Here is a 23,400-nt window from a genome sequence, read left to right on the forward strand (position 1 = left end):
GAAAGCAAAGTGTCGACCACAGAAGGATGACAGCAGAGTGACGACCACAGAGTGACGAAAGCAGAGTGTCGACCACAGAAGGATGACAGCAGAGTGACGACCACAGAGTGACGAAAGCAGAGTGTCGACCACAGAAGGATGACAGCAGTGTCGACCGCAGAGTGACGACCGCAGAGTGACGAAAGCAAAGTGTCGACCACAGAAGGATGACAGCAGAGTGACGACCACAGAGTGACGAAAGCAGAGTGTCGACCACAGAAGGATGACAGCAGAGTGACGACCACAGAGTGACGAAAGCAAAGTGTCGACCACAGAAGGATGACAGCAGAGTGTCGACCACAGAGTGACGAAAGCAGAGTGTCGACTTCAGAAGGATGACAGCAGAGTGTCGACCACAGAGTGACGAAAGCAGAGTGTCGACTTCAGAAGGATGACAGCAGAGTGTCGACCGCAGAGTGTCGACCACAGAGTGACGAAAGCAGAGTGTCGACCACAGAAGGATGACAGCAGAGTTTCGACCACAGAGTGACGAAAGCAAAGTGTCGACCACAGAAGGATGACAGAAGAGTGTCGACCGCAGAGTGTCGACCACAGAGTGACGAAAGCAGAGTGTCGACCACAGAAGGATGACAGCAGAGTGTCGACCACAGAGTGACGAAAGCAAAGTGTCGACCACAGAAGGATGACAGCAGAGTGTCGACCACAGAGTGACGAAAGCAGAGTGTCGACTTCAGAAGGATGACAGCAGAGTGTCGACCACAGAAGGATGACAGCAGAGTGTCGACCACAGAAGGATGTCAGCAGAGTGTCGACCACAGAAGGATGACAGCAAAGTGTCGACCACAGAGTGACGAAAGCAGAGTGTCGACTTCAGAAGGATGACAGCAGAGTGTCGACCACAGAAGGATGACAGCAAAGTGTCGACCACAGAAGGATGACAGCAAAGTGTCGACCACAGAGTGACGAAAGCAGAGTGTCGACCACAGAAGGATGACCGCAGAGTGTCGACCGCAGAGTGACGACCACAGAGTGACGAAAGTAAAGTGTCGACCACAGAAGGAATGACAGCAGAGTGACGACCGCAGAGTGACGAAAGCAGAGTGTCGACCACAGAGTGACGAAAGCAGAGTGTCGACCACAGAAGGATGACAGCAGAGTGTCGACCGCAGAAGGATGACAGCAGAGTGTCAACCACAGAAGGATGACAGCAGAGTGTCGACCACAGAGTGACGAAAGCAGAGTGTCGACCACAGAAGGATGACAGCAGAGTGTCGACCGCAGAGTGACGAAAGCAGAGTGTCGACCACAGAAGGATGACAGCAGAGTGTCGACCGCAGAGTGACGAAAGCAGAGTGTCGACCACAGAAGAATGACAGCAGAGTGACGACCACAGAGTGACGACCACAGAGTGACGAAAGAAAAGTGACGACCACAGAAGGATGACAGCAGAGTGACGACCACAGAGTGACGAAAGCAAAGTGTCGACCACAGAAGGATGACAGCAGAGTGACGACCACAGAGTGACGAAAGCAAAGTGTCGACCACAGAAGGATGACAGCAGAGTGACGACCACAGAAGGATGACAGCAGAGTGTCGACCACAGAAGGATGACAGCAGAGTGTCGACCACAGAAGGATGACAGCAGAGTGTCGACCACAGAAGGATGACAGCAAAGTGACGACCACAGAAGGATGACAGCAAAGTGTCGACCACAGAGTGACGAAAGCAGAGTGTCGACCACAGAAGGATGACCGCAGAGTGTCGACCGCAGAGTGACGACCACAGAGTGACGAAAGTAAAGTGTCGACCACAGAAGGAATGACAGCAGAGTGACGACCGCAGAGTGACGAAAGCAGAGTGTCGACCACAGAGTGACGAAAGCAGAGTGTCGACCACAGAAGGATGACAGCAGAGTGTCGACCGCAGAAGGATGACAGCAGAGTGTCGACCACAGAAGGATGACAGCAGAGTGTCGACCACAGAGTGACGAAAGCAGAGTGTCGACCACAGAAGGATGACAGCAGAGTGTCGACCGCAGAGTGACGAAAGCAGAGTGTCGACCACAGAAGGATGACAGCAGAGTGTCGACCGCAGAGTGACGAAAGCAGAGTGTCGACCACAGAAGAATGACAGCAGAGTGACGACCACAGAGTGACGACCACAGAGTGACGAAAGAAAAGTGACGACCACAGAAGGATGACAGCAGAGTGACGACCACAGAGTGACGAAAGCAAAGTGTCGACCACAGAAGGATGACAGCAGAGTGACGACCACAGAGTGACGAAAGCAAAGTGTCGACCACAGAAGGATGACAGCAGAGTGACGACCACAGAAGGATGACAGCAGAGTGTCGACCACAGAAGGATGACAGCAGAGTGTCGACCACAGAAGGATGACAGCAGAGTGTCGACCACAGAAGGATGACAGCAAAGTGACGACCACAGAAGGATGACAGCAGAGTGTCGACCGCAGAGTGACGACCACAGAAAGATGACAGCAGAGTGTCAACCACAGAGTGACGACCACAGAGTGACGAAAGAAAAGTGACGACCACAGAAGGATGACAGCAGAGTGTCGACCACAGAGTGACGAAAGCAGAGTGTCGACCACAGAAGGATGACAGCAAAGTGTCGACCACAGAGTGACGAAAGCAGAGTGTCGACCACAGAAGGATGACAGCAGAGTGTCGACCACAGAGTGACGAAAGCAGAGTGTCGACCACAGAAGGATGACAGCAGAGTGTCGACCGCAGAAGGATGACAGCAGTGTCGACCACAGAGTGTCGACCACAGAAGGATGACAGCAGAGTGTCGACCGCAGAGTGACGAAAGCAGAGTGTCGACCACAGAGTGTCGACCACAGAGTGACGAAAGCAGAGTGTCGACCACAGAAGGATGACAGCAGAGTGTCGACCACAGAAGGATGACAGCAGAGTGACGACCACAGAGTGACGAAAGAAAAGTGTCGACCACAGAAGGATGACAGCAGAGTGTCGACCACAGAGTGTTGACCACAGAGTGACGAAAGCAGAGTGTCGACCACAGAAGGATGACAGCAGAGTGTCGACCACAGAAGCATGAAAGCAGAGTGACGACCACAGAGTGACGAAAGAAAAGTGTCGACCACAGAAGGATGACAGCAAAGTGTCGACCACAGAAGGATGACAGCAGAGTGTCGACCGCAGAGTGACGAAAGCAGAGTGTCGACCACAGAAGGATGACAGCAGAGTGACGACCACAGAAGGATGACAGCAAAGTGTCGACCACAGAAGGATGACAGCAGAGTGTCGACCGCAGAGTGACGAAAGCAGAGTGTCGACCACAGAAGGATGACAGCAGAGTGTCGACCACAGAAAGATGACAGCAGAGTGCCGACCACAGAGTGACGACCACAGAGTGACGAAAGAAAAGTGACGACCACAGAAGGATGACAGCAGAGTGTCGACCACAGAAGGATGACAGCAGAGTGTCGACCACAGAAGGATGACAGCAGAGTGACGACCACAGAGTGACGAAAGCAAAGTGTCGACCACAGAAGGATGACAGCAGAGTGTCGACCACAGAGTGACGAAAGCAGAGTGTCGACCACAGAAGGATGACAGCAAAGTGTCGACCACAGAGTGACGAAAGCAGAGTGTCGACCACAGAGTGTCGACCACAGAGTGACGAAAGCAGAGTGTCGACCACAGAAGGATGACAGCAGAGTGTCGACCGCAGAAGGATGACAGCAGAGTGTCGACCGCAGAGTGACGAAAGCAGTGTCGACCACAGAGTGTCGACCACAGAGTGACGAAAGCAGAGTGACGACCACAGAAGGATGACAGCAGAGTGTCGACCGCAGAGTGACGAAAGCAGAGTGTCGACCACAGAGTGTCGACCACAGAGTGACGAAAGCAGAGTGTCGACCACAGAAGGATGACAGCAGAGTGTCGACCGCAGAAGGATGACAGCAAAGTGTCAACCACAGAGTGACGAAAGCAGTGTCGACCACAGAGTGTCGACCACAGAAGGATGACAGCAGAGTGTCGACCGCAGAAGGATGACAGCAGAGTGTCGACCGCAGAGTGACGAAAGCAGTGTCGACCACAGAGTGTCGACCACAGAAGGATGACAGCAGAGTGTCGACCACAGAAGGATGACAGCAAAGTGTCGACCACAGAAGGATGACAGCAGAGTGTCGACCGCAGAGTGACGAAAGAAAAGTGACGACCACAGAAGGATGACAGCAGAGTGTCGACCGCAGAGTGACGAAAGAAAAGTGACGACCACAGAAGGATGACAGCAGAGTGTCGACCACAGAAGGATGACAGCAAAGTGTCGACCACAGAAGGATGACAGCAGAGTGACGACCACAGAGTGACGAAAGCAGAGTGTCGACCACAGAAGGATGACAGCAGAGTGTCGACCGCAGAGTGACGACCGCAGAGTGACGAAAGCAAAGTGTCGACCACAGAAGGATGACAGCAGAGTGTCGACCACAGAAGGATGACAGCAGAGTGTCGACCACAGAAGGATGACAGCAGAGTGACGACCACAGAGTGACGAAAGCAAAGTGTCGACCACAGAAGGATGACAGCAGAGTGTCGACCACAGAGTGACGAAAGCAGAGTGTCGACCACAGAAGGATGACAGCAGAGTGACGACCACAGAGTGACGAAAGCAAAGTGTCGACCACAGAAGGATGACAGCAAAGTGTCGACCACAGAGTGACGAAAGCAGAGTGTCGACCACAGAAGGATGACAGCAGAGTGTCGACCACAGAGTGACGAAAGCAGAGTGTCGACCACAGAGTGTCGACCACAGAGTGACGAAAGCAGAGTGTCGACCACAGAAGGATGACAGCAGAGTGTCGACCGCAGAAGGATGACAGCAGAGTGTCGACCGCAGAGTGACGAAAGCAGAGTGTCGACCACAGAGTGTCGACCACAGAGTGACGAAAGCAGAGTGACGACCACAGAAGGATGACAGCAGAGTGTCGACCGCAGAGTGACGAAAGCAGAGTGTCGACCACAGAAGGATGACAGCAAAGTGTCGACCACAGAGTAACGAAAGCAGAGTGACGACCACAGAAGGATGACAGCAGAGTGTCGACCACAGAAGGATGACAGCAGAGTGTCGACCACAGAAGGATGACAGCAAAGTGTCGACCACAGAAGGATGACAGCAGAGTGTCGACCGCAGAGTGACGAAAGAAAAGTGACGACCACAGAAGGATGACAGCAGAGTGTCGACCACAGAAGGATGACAGCAAAGTGTCGACCACAGAAGGATGACAGCAGAGTGACGACCACAGAGTGACGAAAGCAGAGTGTCGACCACAGAAGGATGACAGCAAAGTGTCGACCACAGAAGGATGACAGCAGAGTGTCGACCGCAGAGTGACGAAAGAAAAGTGACGACCACAGAAGGATGACAGCAGAGTGTCGACCACAGAAGGATGACAGCAGAGTGACGACCACAGAGTGACGAAAGCAGAGTGTCGACCACAGAAGGATGACAGCAGAGTGTCGACCGCAGAGTGACGACCGCAGAGTGATGAAAGCAAAGTGTCGACCACAGAAGGATGACAGCAGAGTGTCGACCACAGAAGGATGACAGCAGAGTGACGACCACAGAGTGACGAAAGCAGAGTGTCGACCACAGAAGGATGACAGCAAAGTGTCGACCACAGAAGGATGACAGCAGAGTGACGACCACAGAGTGACGAAAGCAGAGTGTCGACCACAGAAGGATGACAGCAGAGTGTCGACCGCAGAGTGACGACCGCAGAGTGATGAAAGCAAAGTGTCGACCACAGAAGGATGACAGCAGAGTGTCGACCGCAGAGTGACGAAAGAAAAGTGACGACCACAGAAGGATGACAGCAGAGTGTCGACCACAGAAGGATGACAGCAAAGTGTCGACCACAGAAGGATGACAGCAGAGTGACGAAAGCAGAGTGTCGACCACAGAAGGATGACAGCAGAGTGACGACCGCAGAGTGACGAAAGCAGTGTCGACCACAGAGTGTCGACCACAGAGTGACGAAAGCAGAGTGACGACCACAGAAGGATGACAGCAGAGTGTCGACCACAGAAGGATGACAGCAGAGTGTCGACCACAGAAGGATGACAGCAGAGTGTCGACCACAGAAGGATGACAGCAAAGTGTCGACCACAGAAGGATGACAGCAGAGTGTCGACCGCAGAGTGACGAAAGAAAAGTGACGACCACAGAAGGATGACAGCAGAGTGTCGACCGCAGAGTGACGAAAGAAAAGTGACGACCACAGAAGGATGACAGCAGAGTGTCGACCACAGAAGGATGACAGCAAAGTGTCGACCACAGAAGGATGACAGCAGAGTGACGACCACAGAGTGACGAAAGCAGAGTGTCGACCACAGAAGGATGACAGCAGAGTGTCGACCGCAGAGTGACGACCGCAGAGTGACGAAAGCAAAGTGTCGACCACAGAAGGATGACAGCAGAGTGTCGACCACAGAAGGATGACAGCAGAGTGTCGACCACAGAAGGATGACAGCAGAGTGACGACCACAGAGTGACGAAAGCAAAGTGTCGACCACAGAAGGATGACAGCAGAGTGTCGACCACAGAGTGACGAAAGCAGAGTGTCGACCACAGAAGGATGACAGCAGAGTGACGACCACAGAGTGACGAAAGCAAAGTGTCGACCACAGAAGGATGACAGCAAAGTGTCGACCACAGAGTGACGAAAGCAGAGTGTCGACCACAGAAGGATGACAGCAGAGTGTCGACCACAGAGTGACGAAAGCAGAGTGTCGACCACAGAGTGTCGACCACAGAGTGACGAAAGCAGAGTGTCGACCACAGAAGGATGACAGCAGAGTGTCGACCGCAGAAGGATGACAGCAGAGTGTCGACCGCAGAGTGACGAAAGCAGAGTGTCGACCACAGAGTGTCGACCACAGAGTGACGAAAGCAGAGTGACGACCACAGAAGGATGACAGCAGAGTGTCGACCGCAGAGTGACGAAAGCAGAGTGTCGACCACAGAAGGATGACAGCAAAGTGTCGACCACAGAGTAACGAAAGCAGAGTGACGACCACAGAAGGATGACAGCAGAGTGTCGACCACAGAAGGATGACAGCAGAGTGTCGACCACAGAAGGATGACAGCAAAGTGTCGACCACAGAAGGATGACAGCAGAGTGTCGACCGCAGAGTGACGAAAGAAAAGTGACGACCACAGAAGGATGACAGCAGAGTGTCGACCACAGAAGGATGACAGCAAAGTGTCGACCACAGAAGGATGACAGCAGAGTGACGACCACAGAGTGACGAAAGCAGAGTGTCGACCACAGAAGGATGACAGCAAAGTGTCGACCACAGAAGGATGACAGCAGAGTGTCGACCGCAGAGTGACGAAAGAAAAGTGACGACCACAGAAGGATGACAGCAGAGTGTCGACCACAGAAGGATGACAGCAGAGTGACGACCACAGAGTGACGAAAGCAGAGTGTCGACCACAGAAGGATGACAGCAGAGTGTCGACCGCAGAGTGACGACCGCAGAGTGATGAAAGCAAAGTGTCGACCACAGAAGGATGACAGCAGAGTGTCGACCACAGAAGGATGACAGCAGAGTGACGACCACAGAGTGACGAAAGCAGAGTGTCGACCACAGAAGGATGACAGCAAAGTGTCGACCACAGAAGGATGACAGCAGAGTGACGACCACAGAGTGACGAAAGCAGAGTGTCGACCACAGAAGGATGACAGCAGAGTGTCGACCGCAGAGTGACGACCGCAGAGTGATGAAAGCAAAGTGTCGACCACAGAAGGATGACAGCAGAGTGTCGACCGCAGAGTGACGAAAGAAAAGTGACGACCACAGAAGGATGACAGCAGAGTGTCGACCACAGAAGGATGACAGCAAAGTGTCGACCACAGAAGGATGACAGCAGAGTGACGAAAGCAGAGTGTCGACCACAGAAGGATGACAGCAGAGTGACGACCGCAGAGTGACGAAAGCAGAGTGTCGACCACAGAAGGATGACAGCAGAGTGTCGACCACAGAAGGATGACAGCAGAGTGTCGACCGCAGAGTGACGACCACAGAGTGACGAAAGCAAAGTGTCGACCACAGAAGGATGACAGCAGAGTGTCGACCACAGAAGGATGACAGCAGAGTGTCGACCGCAGAAGGATGACAGCAGAGTGACGACCACAGAGTGACGAAAGCAGAGTGTCGACCACAGAAGGATGACAGCAGAGTGTCGACCACAGAGTGACGAAAGCAAAGTGTCGACCACAGAAGGATGACAGCAGAGTGTCGACCACAGAAGGATGACAGCAGAGTGTCGACCGCAGAGTGACGACCACAGAGTGACGAAAGCAAAGTGTCGACCACAGAAGGATGACAGCAGAGTGTCGACCACAGAAGGATGACAGCAGAGTGTCGACCGCAGAAGGATGACAGCAGAGTGTCGACCGCAGAAGGATGACAGCAGAGTGTCGACCACAGAGTGACGAAAGCAGAGTGTCGACCACAGAAGGATGACAGCAGAGTGTCGACCACAGAGTGACGAAAGCAGAGTGTCGACCACAGAAGGATGACAGCAGAGTGTCGACCACAGAAGGATGACAGCAGAGTGTCGACCGCAGAAGGATGACAGCAGAGTGTCGACCGCAGAAGGATGACAGCAGAGTGTCGACCACAGAGTGACGAAAGCAGAGTGTCGACCACAGAAGGATGACAGCAGAGTGACGACCACAGAGTGACGAAAGCAGAGTGTCGACCACAGAAGGATGACAGCAGAGTGTCGACCACAGAAGGATGACAGCAGAGTGTCGACCGCAGAAGGATGACAGCAGAGTGTCGACCGCAGAAGGATGACAGCAGAGTGTCGACCACAGAAGGATGACAGCAGAGTGACGACCACAGAGTGACGAAAGCAGAGTGTCGACCACAGAAGGATGACAGCAGAGTGTCGACCACAGAGTGACGAAAGCAGAGTGTCGACCACAGAAGGATGACAGCAGAGTGTCGACCACAGAGTGACGAAAGCAGAGTGTCGACTTCAGAAGGATGACAGCAGAGTGTCGACCACAGAGTGACGAAAGCAGAGTGTCGACTTCAGAAGGATGACAGCAGAGTGTCGACCGCAGAGTGACGAAAGCAGAGTGTCGACCACAGAGTGACGAAAGCAAAGTGTCGACCACAGAAGGATGACAGCAGAGTGACGACCGCAGAGGGCCATAGATGGATAGCCACATAGGAATGACTGGAAAGTGTCGATCGCAGAAAGACAACCGCAGAGAGACAACTGCACAGGGACGACTACAGAGGGACAACTGCAGAGAGACGACTACCGAGGGACAACCGCAGAGAGACGACTACCGAGGGACAACTGCAGAGAGACGACTACAGAGGGACAACCGCAGAGAGACGACTACAGAGGGACAACTGCAGAGAGACGACTACCGAGGGACAACTGCAGAGAGACGACTACCGAGGGACAACCGCAGAGAGACGACTACCGAGGGACAACCGCAGAGAGACGACTACCGAGGGACAACCGCAGAGAGACGACTACAGAGGGACAACTGCAGAGAGACGACTAACGAGGGACAACCGCAGAGAGACGACTACCGAGGGACAACCGCAGAGAGACGACTACAGAGGGACAACCGCAGAGAGACGACTACAGAGGGACAACCGCAGAGAGACGACTACAGAGGGACAACCGCAGAGAGACGACTACCGAGGGACAACCGCAGAGAGACGACTACCGAGGGACAACCGCAGAGAGACGACTACCGAGGGACAACTGCAGAGAGACGACTACAGAGGGACAACCGCAGAGAGACGACTACAGAGGGACAACTGCAGAGAGACGACTACAGAGGGACAACCGCAGAGAGACGACTACAGAGGGACAACCGCAGAGAGACGACTACCGAGGGACAACCGCAGAGAGACGACTACCGAGGGACAACCGCAGAGAGACGACTACAGAGGGACAACCGCAGAGAGACGACTACAGAGGGACAACCGCAGAGAGACGACTACAGAGGGACAAATGCAGAGAGACGACTACAGAGGGACAACCGCAGAGAGACGACTACAGAGGGACAACCGCAGAGAGACGACTACCGAGGGACAACTGCAGAGAGACGACTACCGAGGGACAACCGCAGAGAGACGACTACAGAGGGACAACTGCAGAGAGACGACTACCGAGGGACAACTGCAGAGGGACAACGGCACCGTGTTGATCACAGAGCGATGACCGGAGAGTAACGACCGCAGAGGGATGACCGCAGAGGGATGACCGCAGAGGGATGACCGCAGAGGGATGACCACAGAGTGTCGACCGCAGAGTGTCGACCCCAAAGGGACGGCAATAGAGGGACGACCGCAGAGGGACAACCGCAGAGATGTTATGATGTGAAATAATCATCAGGTTAAATAATGTTCATGTCTTTGTGCATTCAGATTGTTTTCCTAACAATAGTGCTGTGTGTATTTTGATAATGCTAAACTTTCAGTGTAATGTGGAGCTGCAGTGCTAAGACACCTGTTCTCATAAGAGCTGCTCTATATTTAATTTGAATGTCAGGTACCATGAGATTCCTGAAGGATGATTGGTGTTATTTAAAGACACTGAATGAAATGGGTGAAAGTGGAGCTGAGGAAGAGGAAGTGTGAGTGAGGTGGATTTATCTGATACATTACTTCAGATTGCATTACTTCACAGCTCTCTGGTCCAGAGTGTTTGTATGTTAGTGACAGAGCAGGTCAGGCAACTCGACTGCGTCGGAGCTTTCTGTTTGCAGCATAGCGTCAGTGCTACGCGTGCCGGGCGTGCTCTTTCACGTCTGAGGTTTCTGTTCAAATGCGATGCAGCAGCGGTCAGCGTTCTGTTCAACCGCGGTCAGCGCCGCGGCATTGCGTTTGAACAGAAAGCTCGGTGTCTGCGCAGACAGTGGTCGGGCAGAAGGCGGACGCGATGCAAAGATAAGCTCGGAGCAGCCTCCGTGTCCGGCGCTTCAGCAGAAAGCTCAGGGCTCCCGTGTCCCTGTGCAGCTCGGGTGCGAGGCAAGTCACCGGAGTGTTTGCTTTCTCGGGACCAACACGGAAGTTGCAGCTGCAGCTCTGCAGCTGCAAAAAATAAAAGTTAACAAAACAACTAGTGCAAAGTGTAGGATGTAAACAACAACAACAGAGGATTCATAAGATCCAGATGGCTGCTGAGATGACTGTTCTAACGTTGCATTTCTGCGGCGTTCTAAGCCCCGCCTACTTTTTAAGCTCCTTTCTGCAGTGGAAACGGGTACTGGATTTGGCTCCGATTACGCTTTGCTATACCGCTCCATACCGCTCCGTACCGCTCCGTTCTGTCCCTGCACTTTTTGTGCGGTGGAAACACAGCTTTAAATGCTCTGGTGGGTCCCTGTTCTGGTCCTCTTCAGTGTTCTGATTTGAACTTCAGTATGTTTCTGTTCTGAATGTCAGTCGGTAAAACTCTGTCATGTAGAATAAAGACAAAACCTGCTCTACTATATCAATTAGAATTATTAGTATCCTCAGGATTCTTTTTCACTACTTCTGAAAAAGGAAAATCAAATAGTCCATTTCAGCTTGTTTTCACTGTTAATCTTCAGGCTTTAGAATTCACATATAAATCACATACAAGGAAAATAGTAAAATCCATTGCAGTGTTATATAAAGTCAAATGGTCTCTAAATGAATCTTCTTTACTCATTTTACATATAACAATGATTAAACCATATTTAACTGACTGTGTGAAAATGTGGGGCTCGACCTGTAAAACTTACAGGTCACTGTTCATCTTACAGAAAAGGGTTCTGAAAAAAAAAAAAAGATATAGAGATCCATAAAACCCACTATATACTAAATGTAATGTAAGCATTGCCAAAGAACATCCAAGAAAGGACCCTCATCCAGTTCTACTCACTGGCGCCACTGGCAGGAGGCCAAGTGCTGGTACAGATGGAAACAGCAGCTGTGCAGCTTTAAAACTGGCTCCTTGAAACAAAAAGGGACAAGCTCACAGGAACTTCAGTAGTTGTAACGAAACAACTTCAAGAGTTTCTGCTGAAAGTGGTGCGACAGTGACACATTACCTCCCCGTGGAGGGACGGGAAAACGACGTGCTGTTGGTCTTTTTAATCCCACCCATAGGGATTGGTACAGATTTGCCCAAATCAAATCATCATAATTATGACTGCATTCATTGGACCTTGTCATGTCCGATGTTCTTACTTTTTTGCATGTTTTCCACACTTAAATGTTTCAGATCAAACAAATGTAAACATTAGTCAAAGATCATGCAAGCAAACAGAAAATGCAGTTGAAATTTTTTTTTGAAAAAATAAATAAATAAATAAATACACACACACACACACACACACACACACACACACACACACACACACACACACACACACACACACACATATATGGTCCGATCCAGGCAAAAATAACTGGATATGGCATCTGATTTTTCTTTTTATTAGAACCCGTTCGATCTGATCCATAAGCCTAAACTATCTCATATATCCTCAACTTCACTTTGCGCACCGTGCATTAACACAGACGAGCTGTGGCCATGATTACCATGCATCTGTGTTTTTGTCACATGAATAGAAGCCTGCAGAGCTGTAGTCATGTCTGCCGTGTGGAATTATTTTACGCTAAAGGAGGAGAAAAGTTAAACAGGTGAGTGCAATGTTGCAAAACAAGCGTCTCAGCAGTGGTGGCAGCAAAACCGGACAGGTTCAGTGCTGAGTTGCAGCAGGGAGGAGATGAGAAGCTAATTTAGAGCCATCTTTTGACATAATAAAATAAATCCTTGTCACTGAGGCTTTCAAGAATGTTTGGTTTTTTTTACTTGCTCCAAATCTGTTTATCTCCACAAGGGTTGATCTGTGATAATGAGGTTAATGATCACATCTGACAGAACTGCAGAATCATGAACTTATGAAACAGAACTACTTGTGCCATCACAGTGATGAATTAATATTCCAACACAAAAATCTCAGGCAAGAGAAACTCGGCCTCAAAACAACTGGATGGAAAATCTAAACTAAAAGTAGAGCAGTGAAGAGGTTCATCCCACACATTTCTGCTGGAATAGAGTCAAATTGAGTGATTACAGTGCCATCTGTTTATATCGCTGATGAATTAATATCATATTATTGTACATATAATATAAAAGACAAGAACAAGAATATATAAGATATAATATCATAATCCCACCAAGTCAGAATTAACAAGTCAGGAATGTTCTGGCCTTAGCTGCAGCAGCAGTGTTGCTGTTAGCTGCTGGATGTGTTTGAATTCTTAATTTTATCAGAGAATAATCGCTCCTTCAGTCATCTGTAAACTGTGCTGCAGGATTTCTCCGTGTGTCTGTGTGCACACACGTCAGCCTGGGTTAAACCAACAAGTTGATAACCTACTTCATAGTAACATCTGGATCAGTCAACCCAGGAAATGGAGATCCTGGATATGTTCATCATGCTTCATAGTAGATGCCTCAGGTGTATAGCCTCAAGTTTTTTGTTGATTGTGTGTCTTAAGAAGGCCAGGACCCTTTTGTATTTCCTACATCACCGAACACGAAGTCTAAGGTCAGAACCCTCATGTTGGGCACCAAGCACGAAAAACTACCAAGGCCAGGACCTGGATTCCTATTGTTTTTCATCCGTTTATTGTTCCTTGGAACTCCTGACGCCTTTTCAAGGTCAAATTTGACCCGCTAAACACGAAAGAAATCTTGCTCGTCAAGACTGGAAATTTTTTTAAGAAAATGTCAAATGTTGTGCCAAAATTTGCTCTGGAGCACCACCTAGAAACACTAAAACGGCCACCATGGCCTGTAGAAATGCCGTAGGGAGATCAAAAAAATACCATTGTTCATCTCATCAAGACCTACACCGGACCTAAATCCAAAAGGAAATCTGCAATTTGCCTTTCAAAATAAGACTTTCACCCAAAAAAGGCCTTTAAGCAAACAATATCTCCTCTGAGGGCGAAGGTGATATCGGCCTCAAAAATGGCATGATCAGATAGAGGAGACACTCCTGATCAATAATCTAGAAGAACTATTTCTCGACACATTCGGTTTCATTTTTATTATCTGTCAAAGTTCCGAATGCATAATCCCTCCTCCCTCCTCCCTCCTCCTACTCAAATATGTGGGAAAACTGACATTTCTCCTGAAAAACTGCAGTGACAGAACACTGCAAACAGTTGTTTGCCAACTGTGGCTAAACCGTGACTCTGAGCTACAAAACAAGCAAATCATCAATCGCGACAAGAACCTGCCTAACAAAACGATGGAACACGTGGGGAAAATTCCACAAGACATGACCATTATGACAACAATAAAAAAAGACGTCTTTTTTTTTCACCTGTGTGATTTTCAGGTAGATCAGGAAGACCGCAGCCTCGCATGCTAACAAAGTTTTTTCGATCGAGCTGATATTTGATGGGCGGCCTAATGGCATGTGTATGGTTATGAATCACTAGCTAATTAACTGGGTCGCGCCCACTTTTGACCTGATATTTTTCTAAATAAAAGTAATTTTTGGTTAAAACCTAAATACTTCATTATTTAAAGGGGCCATAGCTGTGTGAACTGTTATCTTAAAAAAATAAAGCAGCACAAACACAAATTTTTTCAGCACAAACCAGCACTAATGATTGAGCCCATTTTTGTTCAGTTTTGACAAAGGTGGAGGAGCTGTGCGAACTTTAGAATTTGCTCCGTTGCTACTGCACGATGTGTGTATCTTCTGCCCCGCACGCACAGCTTTTCTAATATTATTTATTTAATATCTTAAAAACGAAGGGAGAAACAAATGATCATTCTTTCAGCACAAACCAGTACTAATGCAGCGCAAACGTTCAGGACTATTTTCACTCATTTTTGCAAGGGGTGGCGGGCCAGCTTCACGTAGGTGACTGCGTGGCAAGCAGGGAACACGCACACACGCCCGCGCCAGTCACATATGCTCATTAAGGCGGTTTAATGTCTGCACTGCTCCATGAGGCTGCTTTACACTTTAAAGTGTGAATCTTTTTTCATTCTCTGTTATTTGACATAAATCCACCGCCAGACATCATTTGGAGCAGCAGGAGGAGGAGAAGAGAGCAGCAGGAGAATGGAGGAGGAGGAGCGGCAGGAGGAGCAGCAGAAGGAGGAGGATCAGAAGGAGGAGCGGGAGGAGGAGGAGGAGGAGGAGCGAGCAGCAAGAGGAGGAGCAGGAGGAGGAGAAGGGAGCAGGGGGAGGAGAAGCAGAGGAGCAGCTTAGCATGCTAACAAAGTTTGTTCAATTGAGCTGAAATGTACACAGCAGAGGAGCAGAGGGGGAGAAGGAGTAGCAGGAGGGGGTGAGAAGGAGGAGCAGGAGGGGAGGAGGAGCAGGAGGGGAGGAGGAGGAGGAAGAGGAGGAGCAAGAGGGGAGAAGGAGGAGCAGGAGGGGGTGGAGGAGCAGGAGGGGAGGAGGAGGAGGAGGAGGAGGAGGAAGAGGAGGAGGAGGAGGAGGAGCAGGAGGAGATGAGGAGCAGGAAGGGAGGAGGAGCAGGAGGGGAGGAGGAGCAAACGGTGGCCTTGAAATGCAAACCACAACAACAAATTCAAAAACACAACCACAAATTGAAAAACACAGCTGCAAATTCAAAAACACAACAAAAAATGAAAAAACACAACACAAATGAAACAACACAACAAAAAATGAAAAAACACAACACAAATGAAAAAACACAACTGCAAATTCAAAAACACAACAAAAAATGAAAAAACACAACACAAATGAAAAAACACAACAAAAAACGAAAAAACACAACACAAATGAAAAAACACAACTGCAAATTCAAAAACACAACAAAAAATGAAAAAACACAACACAAATGAAAAAACACAACTGCAAATTCAAAAACACAACAAAAAATGAAGAAACACAACACAAATGAAAAAACACAACTGCAAATTCAAAAACACAACAAAAAATGAAAAAACACAACACAAATGAAAAAACACAACAAAAAATGAAAAACACACAACACAAATGAAAAAACACAACACAAATGAAAAAACACAACTGCAAATTCAAAAACACAACAAAAAATGAAAAAACACAACACAAATGAAAAAACACAACAAAAAATGAAAAAACACAACACAAATGAAAAAACACAACAAAAAATGAAAAAAACACAACACAAATGAAAAAACACAACACAAATGAAAAAACACAACTGCAAATTCAAAAACACAACAAAAAATGAAAAAACACAACACAAATGAAAAAACACAACTGGAAATTCAAAAACACAACAAAAAATGAAGAAACACAACACAAATGAAAAAACACAACTGCAAATTCAAAAACACAACAAAAAATGAAAAAACACAACAAAAAATGAAAAAAACACAACACAAATGAAAAAACACAACACAAATGAAAAAACACAACTGCAAATTCAAAAACAACAAAAAATGAAGAAACACAACACAAATGAAAAAACACAACTGCAAATTCAAAAACACAACAAAAAATGAAAAAACACAACAAAAAATGAAAAAAACACAACACAAATGAAAAAACACAACACAAATGAAAAAACACAACTGCAAATTCAAAAACACAACAAAAAATGAAGAAACACAACACAAATGAAAAAACACAACTGCAAATTCAAAAACACAACAAAAAATGAAAAAACACAACACAAATGAAAAAACACAACAAAAAATGAAAAAAACACAACACAAATGAAAAAACACAACACAAATGAAAAAACACAACTGCAAATTCAAAAACACAACAAAAAATGAAAAAACACAACACAAATGAAAAAACACAAAGACGGTAACTTAAACCGAAACGGCAGACAGAGATATCACTGATTGGACGACGGGACAGTACCGCTTATGAACCGGAGGTCATTTTGCTTGTGGCGCCTTTAGATTCGAGAGGAGAAAATACCGGGAAGGAAAGGCGTAACAATGTCTTGTCCAAGCTGCGAGAAAGAGTTGGTAGAGGAGTCACCAAACTTTTCCATGTTTTGAAATTCATGCTCCAGGCAGAATAACTTCTGGTTCAAAGGCTGAACGGCTCCGTCGTCCAATCAGAGAGCTCTCCTGCTGCTCTTCCATTAAAGTTAATGTCCTTGTGTTTTTCAATTTCCTGTTGTGTTTTTTAATTTTCTGTTGTGTTTTTCAATTTGTTGTTGTGTTTTTTTCATTTATGTTGTTTTTCAATTTGTGTTGTTTTTCAATTTGTTGTGTCTTTTTCATTTGTGTTGTGTATTTCAATTTGTTGTTGTGTTTTTTATCTTTGCTGTTGTGTTTTTCAATTTGTTGTTGTGCTTTTTTCATTTGTTGTTGTGTTTTTTCATTTGTGTTGTGTTTTTGAATTTGCAGTTGTGTTTTTCAAATTGTTGTTGTGTTTAATGATTTGCTGTTGTGTTTTTCAATTTGTTGTTATGTTTAATGATTTGTTGTTGTGGTTTGCACTTCAGGGCCACCGTAGGAGCAGGAGGGGATGAGGAGCAAGAGGGGGGAGGAGAGGGGCAGGAGGTGTGACGCCATTCTTTAACATGAAGCGATCTACACTCACACACGCATTGCACGGATACAACATGTACATACAAACACACACGTTAGTATGGTGAGGAAGCGTGCTTTTTAATGCTAATGCTAGGCTAGTTAGCTTTGCAGATTATATCTGAATGACATCGCAAAGCTCCAATAATGACTTTCACTTTTTCAATCAGCCGTCAGGGAACTTTTTAAAGTATAACTTTCTGCCTTAATATTATTCCACTCAAATTATGCTGCTCTGTATAGTTCTACGCCAAAAAATGCTGCACATGCTGCTGCTCTGGTAAGGGAGTTAAAAAAAATAAAAAAAATTGAAGTAAACAAAACAATTTTAATTATGTAAAGTTTTTTTTTTTTTTACAAATTAAACATTTCAAATCAATTAATTGAATTAACGCACTATTTTTGACAGCACTGTATATATATATATATATATATATATATATATATATATATACATCTTTTGAACAGACAGTTAATGTTAATATAATGGTGTTATATTATAGTGGAGAAGCGGTGGGATTTCATTTAACTTATTCCTTCTCAGACATGTAATCTGTTTTCTGCTGTTACTTATCCAGTGTGATTGGTGAAATAACTGGTTGATTGATGTGCACTGTTGATTTAAATAATTGAATCTGAACATGTTTGAAATAAAAAATGAAATGAAATGAACCAAATGTTTTTTTATGCTTATGTTTGACATGTACACATCTGGTGAGGACCTTTCTCTCTGTGTGTGTGTGTGTGTGTGTGTGTGTGTGTGTGTGTGTGTGTGTGTGTGTGTGTGTGTGTGTGTGTGTGTGTGTGTGTGTGTGTGTGTGTGTGTGTACCTACCTGGTTGAGCTCCTCGTCGTTGGCCACAGCCAGCTTGATGTGTCTTGGAGTGATTCTGCCTTTCTTGTTGTCTCGTGCTGCATTTCCAGCTAATTCCAAAATCTCAGCTGAAACAAGAGTAGAGCCATGAGTGTGTGTGCGTGTGTGTGTGTGTGTGTGTGTGTGTGTGTGTGTGTGTGTGTGTGTGTGTGTGTGTGTGTGTGTGTGTGTGTGTGTGTGTACCTCAGTGCATAAATACACTGCATAAATGCCAGCGTTAAAAGTTTGGTGTCAGTGTTCGATTAACAGTGTTGGTGTTATTTTGACTCCCCACAGCTATAAAATGACATTACTGGTGATATTCTTTTTTTTACATTTTCATGTTGTCAAACAGTGTTGATTGGCTAGTGTCAAAATAAGCCATGCTGACACGGCTACAAAATGAGGATCTTTTTTGACGTTGCCTTTTTATTAAGTCAGTGGACAGAATTATAGAATAGAATAGAATAGAATAGTTCTTTATTGTGAGTCAGATAGAAAGTAGTGCTCTTGTCTCACATGGTTTCAAATACTACCTGTGGTTGGTGTTAACACCTGTCAGTGCCGCAGGTATTATTGTTTCCAAGACCATCTGATCAAAATAACACTAAACTAGTGTTATTTGTTGTTTTTCACATCTACTCTGGGGTGGTTCTTGTGTTCTGAGGTGAACTGAGACCAGAGTCCACGGACTCATTGCACTGTCCTCCAGACACAGTTCTGCATTGTGGGTTGGTGATAGGAAAAACATTATTCTGGTACCTTAATTACAATTGCCTGACATAGGGCACTGGTTGGACTTCATTGTAAAGGTGGATACCAAAGGATTTCTGAGAGAAGGGGAAGCCCAAGATACGTCCGCCTTAAGGGGTAGAAGCTTAACATATACTCTCATTGTGAGAGTACACGCTACAACACGTAAAATCCCAGAGTGATAGGCAGGATAAGAAATGGGATATATTGTAGTTTTTGCTAAGGGAAAGGATGACAAGAAAGGGACAGTCAACGCTCATGATAAAATGCTCAATTATAACTAATGGTGATCTATTTCATGTTAATTCATAATTCTTGCTCTGTGCTGATAGTTGCCATGCATGCACGGCTTACACATACTTGCGTGATCATGCATTTACAAGGGCATGGCGACGGCTTTGTTTGAAATCCACTGTACCACGGAGGGTGGTGTCACGCTGTTGAAGACTGATGGCAAGTCCAGCTCACCTAACCCTTGGCACACACCTCATATTTAGATTGTTAAATTTGACTTCAAACCAAGCGATGGTTTTACATCCACAATGACAAATGTGGGGAGGATGTTTCCCTCGTTTTGTCCTAAAGATCAACGAGGGGCCTGGAAAACAAATCCCCGGATCATCTGATTGTGGGTGAATTCCCAGATGACTGGAATATTTGGACATTTTTTCACTGAACAGAACTACTCCTCAGGAAGATTTCGCTTCCAGGAATGGCACACCTTTGAATTTATGATACGATTAAATCATATCAACAGGGGGAATTGAAGGGATGGCAAGCACTATGCTGAAACTGAGCTACAATGCTACTCTAAGTTTGAACAACAGAAAAGTGCCTGAGCCAGGGAGTCATCAAGACATCCGTACCAGTTACGTGAAACACCTACAGGAGACACTTGCTCGGGAGTCATAGTGTCCTTGAGATAAGAAGGACTGAAGAATTTTAGACCCATTATTTTGCCTCTTAGCTTCTCCGGATGCAACATCTCACACACACAGTTTCATTAATCATGCAACGTCTGATTTTGCTTGGAAACAGATGACAAAACCAAATTGACCAATTGCGAAAAGACCAACCCAATGTCACGGCGAGGCCTGCGCCCAGAAGAAAACTGTCAGTCCCGGGTGTTCAACACACTTTGAGTGTGTTCCTGCTTGAATTCATCTGGTGTCCAATGCTGCCCATTGCATTTGGCTATATTTACTCAAATAAATGGGAAAACTTATCTTGCTGTCTTGAAACCTTTTTAGACAACCGAGTACAGGATCAATGGACTGCGAGGAACCAACAGGCCTAAGGCCGGGTTCCAACATATTTTTAACATTGTATTTTAACATCAACACCAGTGTGAAGTTAATGTGACCCAGTAGCATTGAATATTAACAATAAAAGTCGTTAAATCAACAAAAAAGTGGATGCCAATCTTTTAACACTTTAGGAAATGTTACTTTAACAGCAGCTAGTGTAAACACATATAGACACTTCATGGTGTTAAAATTAACAATATGGGTGCTAAATTAGCACAGGCCTTATTACTGTGTAGGTACTCAATAACTGCTCTACTCTTCTGCTGGCATACACGGTATGGTACTTTCAATATTATAATCTATAACATTTAACAAAACAAACATTGACCACAAGGCACCATATGTGAACAACAGTGGAGGCTTTACGGCCAATGACATTGAAATATTGCTGCTTGAGAGTAACCATTGTCACTGACCAATCAGCACACAGTTGCATTGATGCTCAATATAATGGAACTGTACCAATGGGCATAGGTACCTCAACAGAAGTTCTGAAAAATGGTGACAGTTGGTCACGGTTCTTTCAGTACCATCGACAACTTTTGCATTGAGGACGCACGAAAACCTACCCTGCCCAGCTGGCACATATAGCGGTGGGACCGCAGCTCGAGGTGGAAGGGCTACCAAAAAGAGTACTGGTTGGGTACTTTCAGTATGTGTGTGTGTGTGTGTGTGTGTGTGTGTGTGTGTGTGTGTGTGTGTGTGTGTGTGTGTGTGTGTGTGTGTGTGTGTGTGTGTGTGTGTGTGTGTGTGTGTGTACCTGCTAGGTACTCAATGACTGCTGCCATGTATACGGGTGCTCCCATGCCGATGCGGTACTTGTGCGTACCAGTTCGGAGGTACCTCATCATCCTCCCCACCGGGAAGATGACACCGGCCCGAGCCGAGCGTGATAGCTTGGTGGCTTTCTTCTTTCCTCCTCTGGCAGACATCGCAATCTGAATGGTGAGAAACAGTCAAACGTCCACAACTTCAACATTCTCGTCGACTCACTCAAGACAAGACTGAGCTTCAACGCGGTATCACTTGATTCCCAAATAGAAATTTAGACATCATTCTAAAGAAAACATGTCAAAAAAGGAGGAAAACAAAGTAATTCAATCCCACAAACTAGAGCAGTTCCTCAATCGTGTGCTTTGTTTGGAATGTTTTAGACAAAAAAGGTAACAACTGAAAAACCTTTGAATATGATACATTTTTAGCTTTCAACATGATTTGTACTGTTTGGACTTCCATCATCATCCATGAATATGCTTGTTGGAATGAGATGAATGAGTGTTTGTGATGATCTTTGAAGCTCTTTTCTGTTGAATGAATAAAGCCAGTTAAAGCTTTTTTCCAGGGGGGTTCTATTTTAATAGTGTTTCTGGTTTCTCTTTCAGCTCATTTGGTTCATATTCTCTTCACAATAGAAGAAGCAGTCGTATTCCGAACATTTATGCACTCTAGAGAAACAAACTTAGTTCCTGTTTGTTAGCTATGTTGCCATAGAAACAATTCAACCTCCAGTTTCCCAACAGGGGCTTTATAAACAACTTTTTTAATAAAATGGGTCAATTTCTGTAAAAACAAACTTTGGTGAAAAACATTATTGATAGACACTACATAGACTACAGAGTCCTTTAATCTTGTGGTGACACTAAAGTGAAATCCATCTCAGCTTTATGACAAACAACGAATAATAATAAACAAACGTCAAACAACAAACGAATAACAAACAACCGGGAGAAAAGCTAAACCCTCAGTTTTCAGAGGTCAAGGTGACGCGCAGGTGAGCGCGCACTCGTCTAGCGGGTGCACGCGCACTCAGGTAGCGGGTGGTCGCGGCCCCGCCTTCCAGCTCTCGCAGCTCCGGTCCGCGCTGCGGCCTGCAGCAGCGCCGCTGCTCTCCTCGCATCCCGGGCAGGGAGCTTAGCGGAGCGGTCAGCAGAGGAGGAGAGAGCCGGGCTGTTGGCGCGCAGTCCGGGGGAAATACAGGAGTGTGAGCGGGGCCATGTCGGCTAACATTTCCGGTGCATAACCTCTCCGTTACTGTAGCCACACACACACACACACACACACACAACACACAACACACACACACACACACAGTCGTAAAGCTTGATCCGATCGGTGTTTTAATTCTTGTATTTTCATCCGGAGCGCGCGGAGCTCGTTGCGCCGTTAGCAGCGCACACACTCCTGCTTTTCGCTGCACAGTTAAAGATCCTCTGTTATTTTCGGTCACACACATCGACCTTATGAAAGAAGCGCCCCCCCCCCCCCTCGCGCCCCTTGATCTGCCCCATGTTTCCTGTTCTGCATGCGTGAAATCGCATCAGACATGGAAAGTCTGCGCCTCTGGATCCAGATCTGCCCCGCGCCGTGAAAAAAGCGCAGAAACCTGAGATTTTGTACCTGTTAGTCGCTCACAATGTCCGCTCTGTGCTCCGGTTCTCCGGATTTTCGCTCTTTGTGCGTAATAAAGCTGCTTTCCGAGCTGGAGGAGCGCACGGAGAGCGCACGGAGGCAGGCTGAGGCAGGAACAGCGCAGCCTGGTCGGAGGCAGGATCTGTGCTACTGATGCTGCAAAGGGGAAAAATTCAGGAGAGGGAAAAGCCAGTGAAATCGCCCCCCACCCCCCATGACTTCCACAGGGACACTGTTGGAGAGGAGGCTGTGCTTGATGCACAAACATGCAATGAAAATAAAATGAAGTGTAAAAAACTGAATGACCGCATAGACCTGAGTTTGGGCCTTCAGCCTTCCCCAGCCTGTGTGACTGCACTGTACAGTACAACAGGCACTGGGAACTAAGATCTCTCCTCTACATGCTCATGAGCGAATTTAGATGATGGAAATCACAAGGAATGAGAGAGGCGCAGCAGCCAATCAGAGGCCTGGATGTC

The 23,400-nt window shown here is 46.8% G+C and overlaps 1 protein-coding gene across 1 annotated transcript in view; it reads right to left on the bottom strand.

Annotated features, from left to right (window-relative positions):
• macroh2a2 (macroH2A.2 histone) overlaps positions 1-23,052 on the bottom strand; it is a 50,574-nt gene extending 27,522 nt beyond the window's left edge. The window contains exons 1-3 of the mRNA XM_080521212.1: positions 22,910-23,052; positions 21,273-21,450; positions 18,435-18,541 (exon numbers count right to left, since the gene is read on the bottom strand). Coding sequence (XP_080377338.1) covers positions 18,435-18,541; positions 21,273-21,444 — 279 coding nt within the window. The 5' untranslated portion in view covers positions 21,445-21,450; positions 22,910-23,052. The remainder of the gene's footprint in view (positions 1-18,434; positions 18,542-21,272; positions 21,451-22,909) is intronic.
• Positions 23,053-23,400: the final 348 nt, after the last annotated feature.

Source organism: Blennius ocellaris (genome assembly GCF_963422515.1).
Source record: "Blennius ocellaris genome assembly, contig: SUPER_13_unloc_1, whole genome shotgun sequence".
Lineage (NCBI taxonomy): Eukaryota > Metazoa > Chordata > Actinopteri > Blenniiformes > Blenniidae > Blennius > Blennius ocellaris.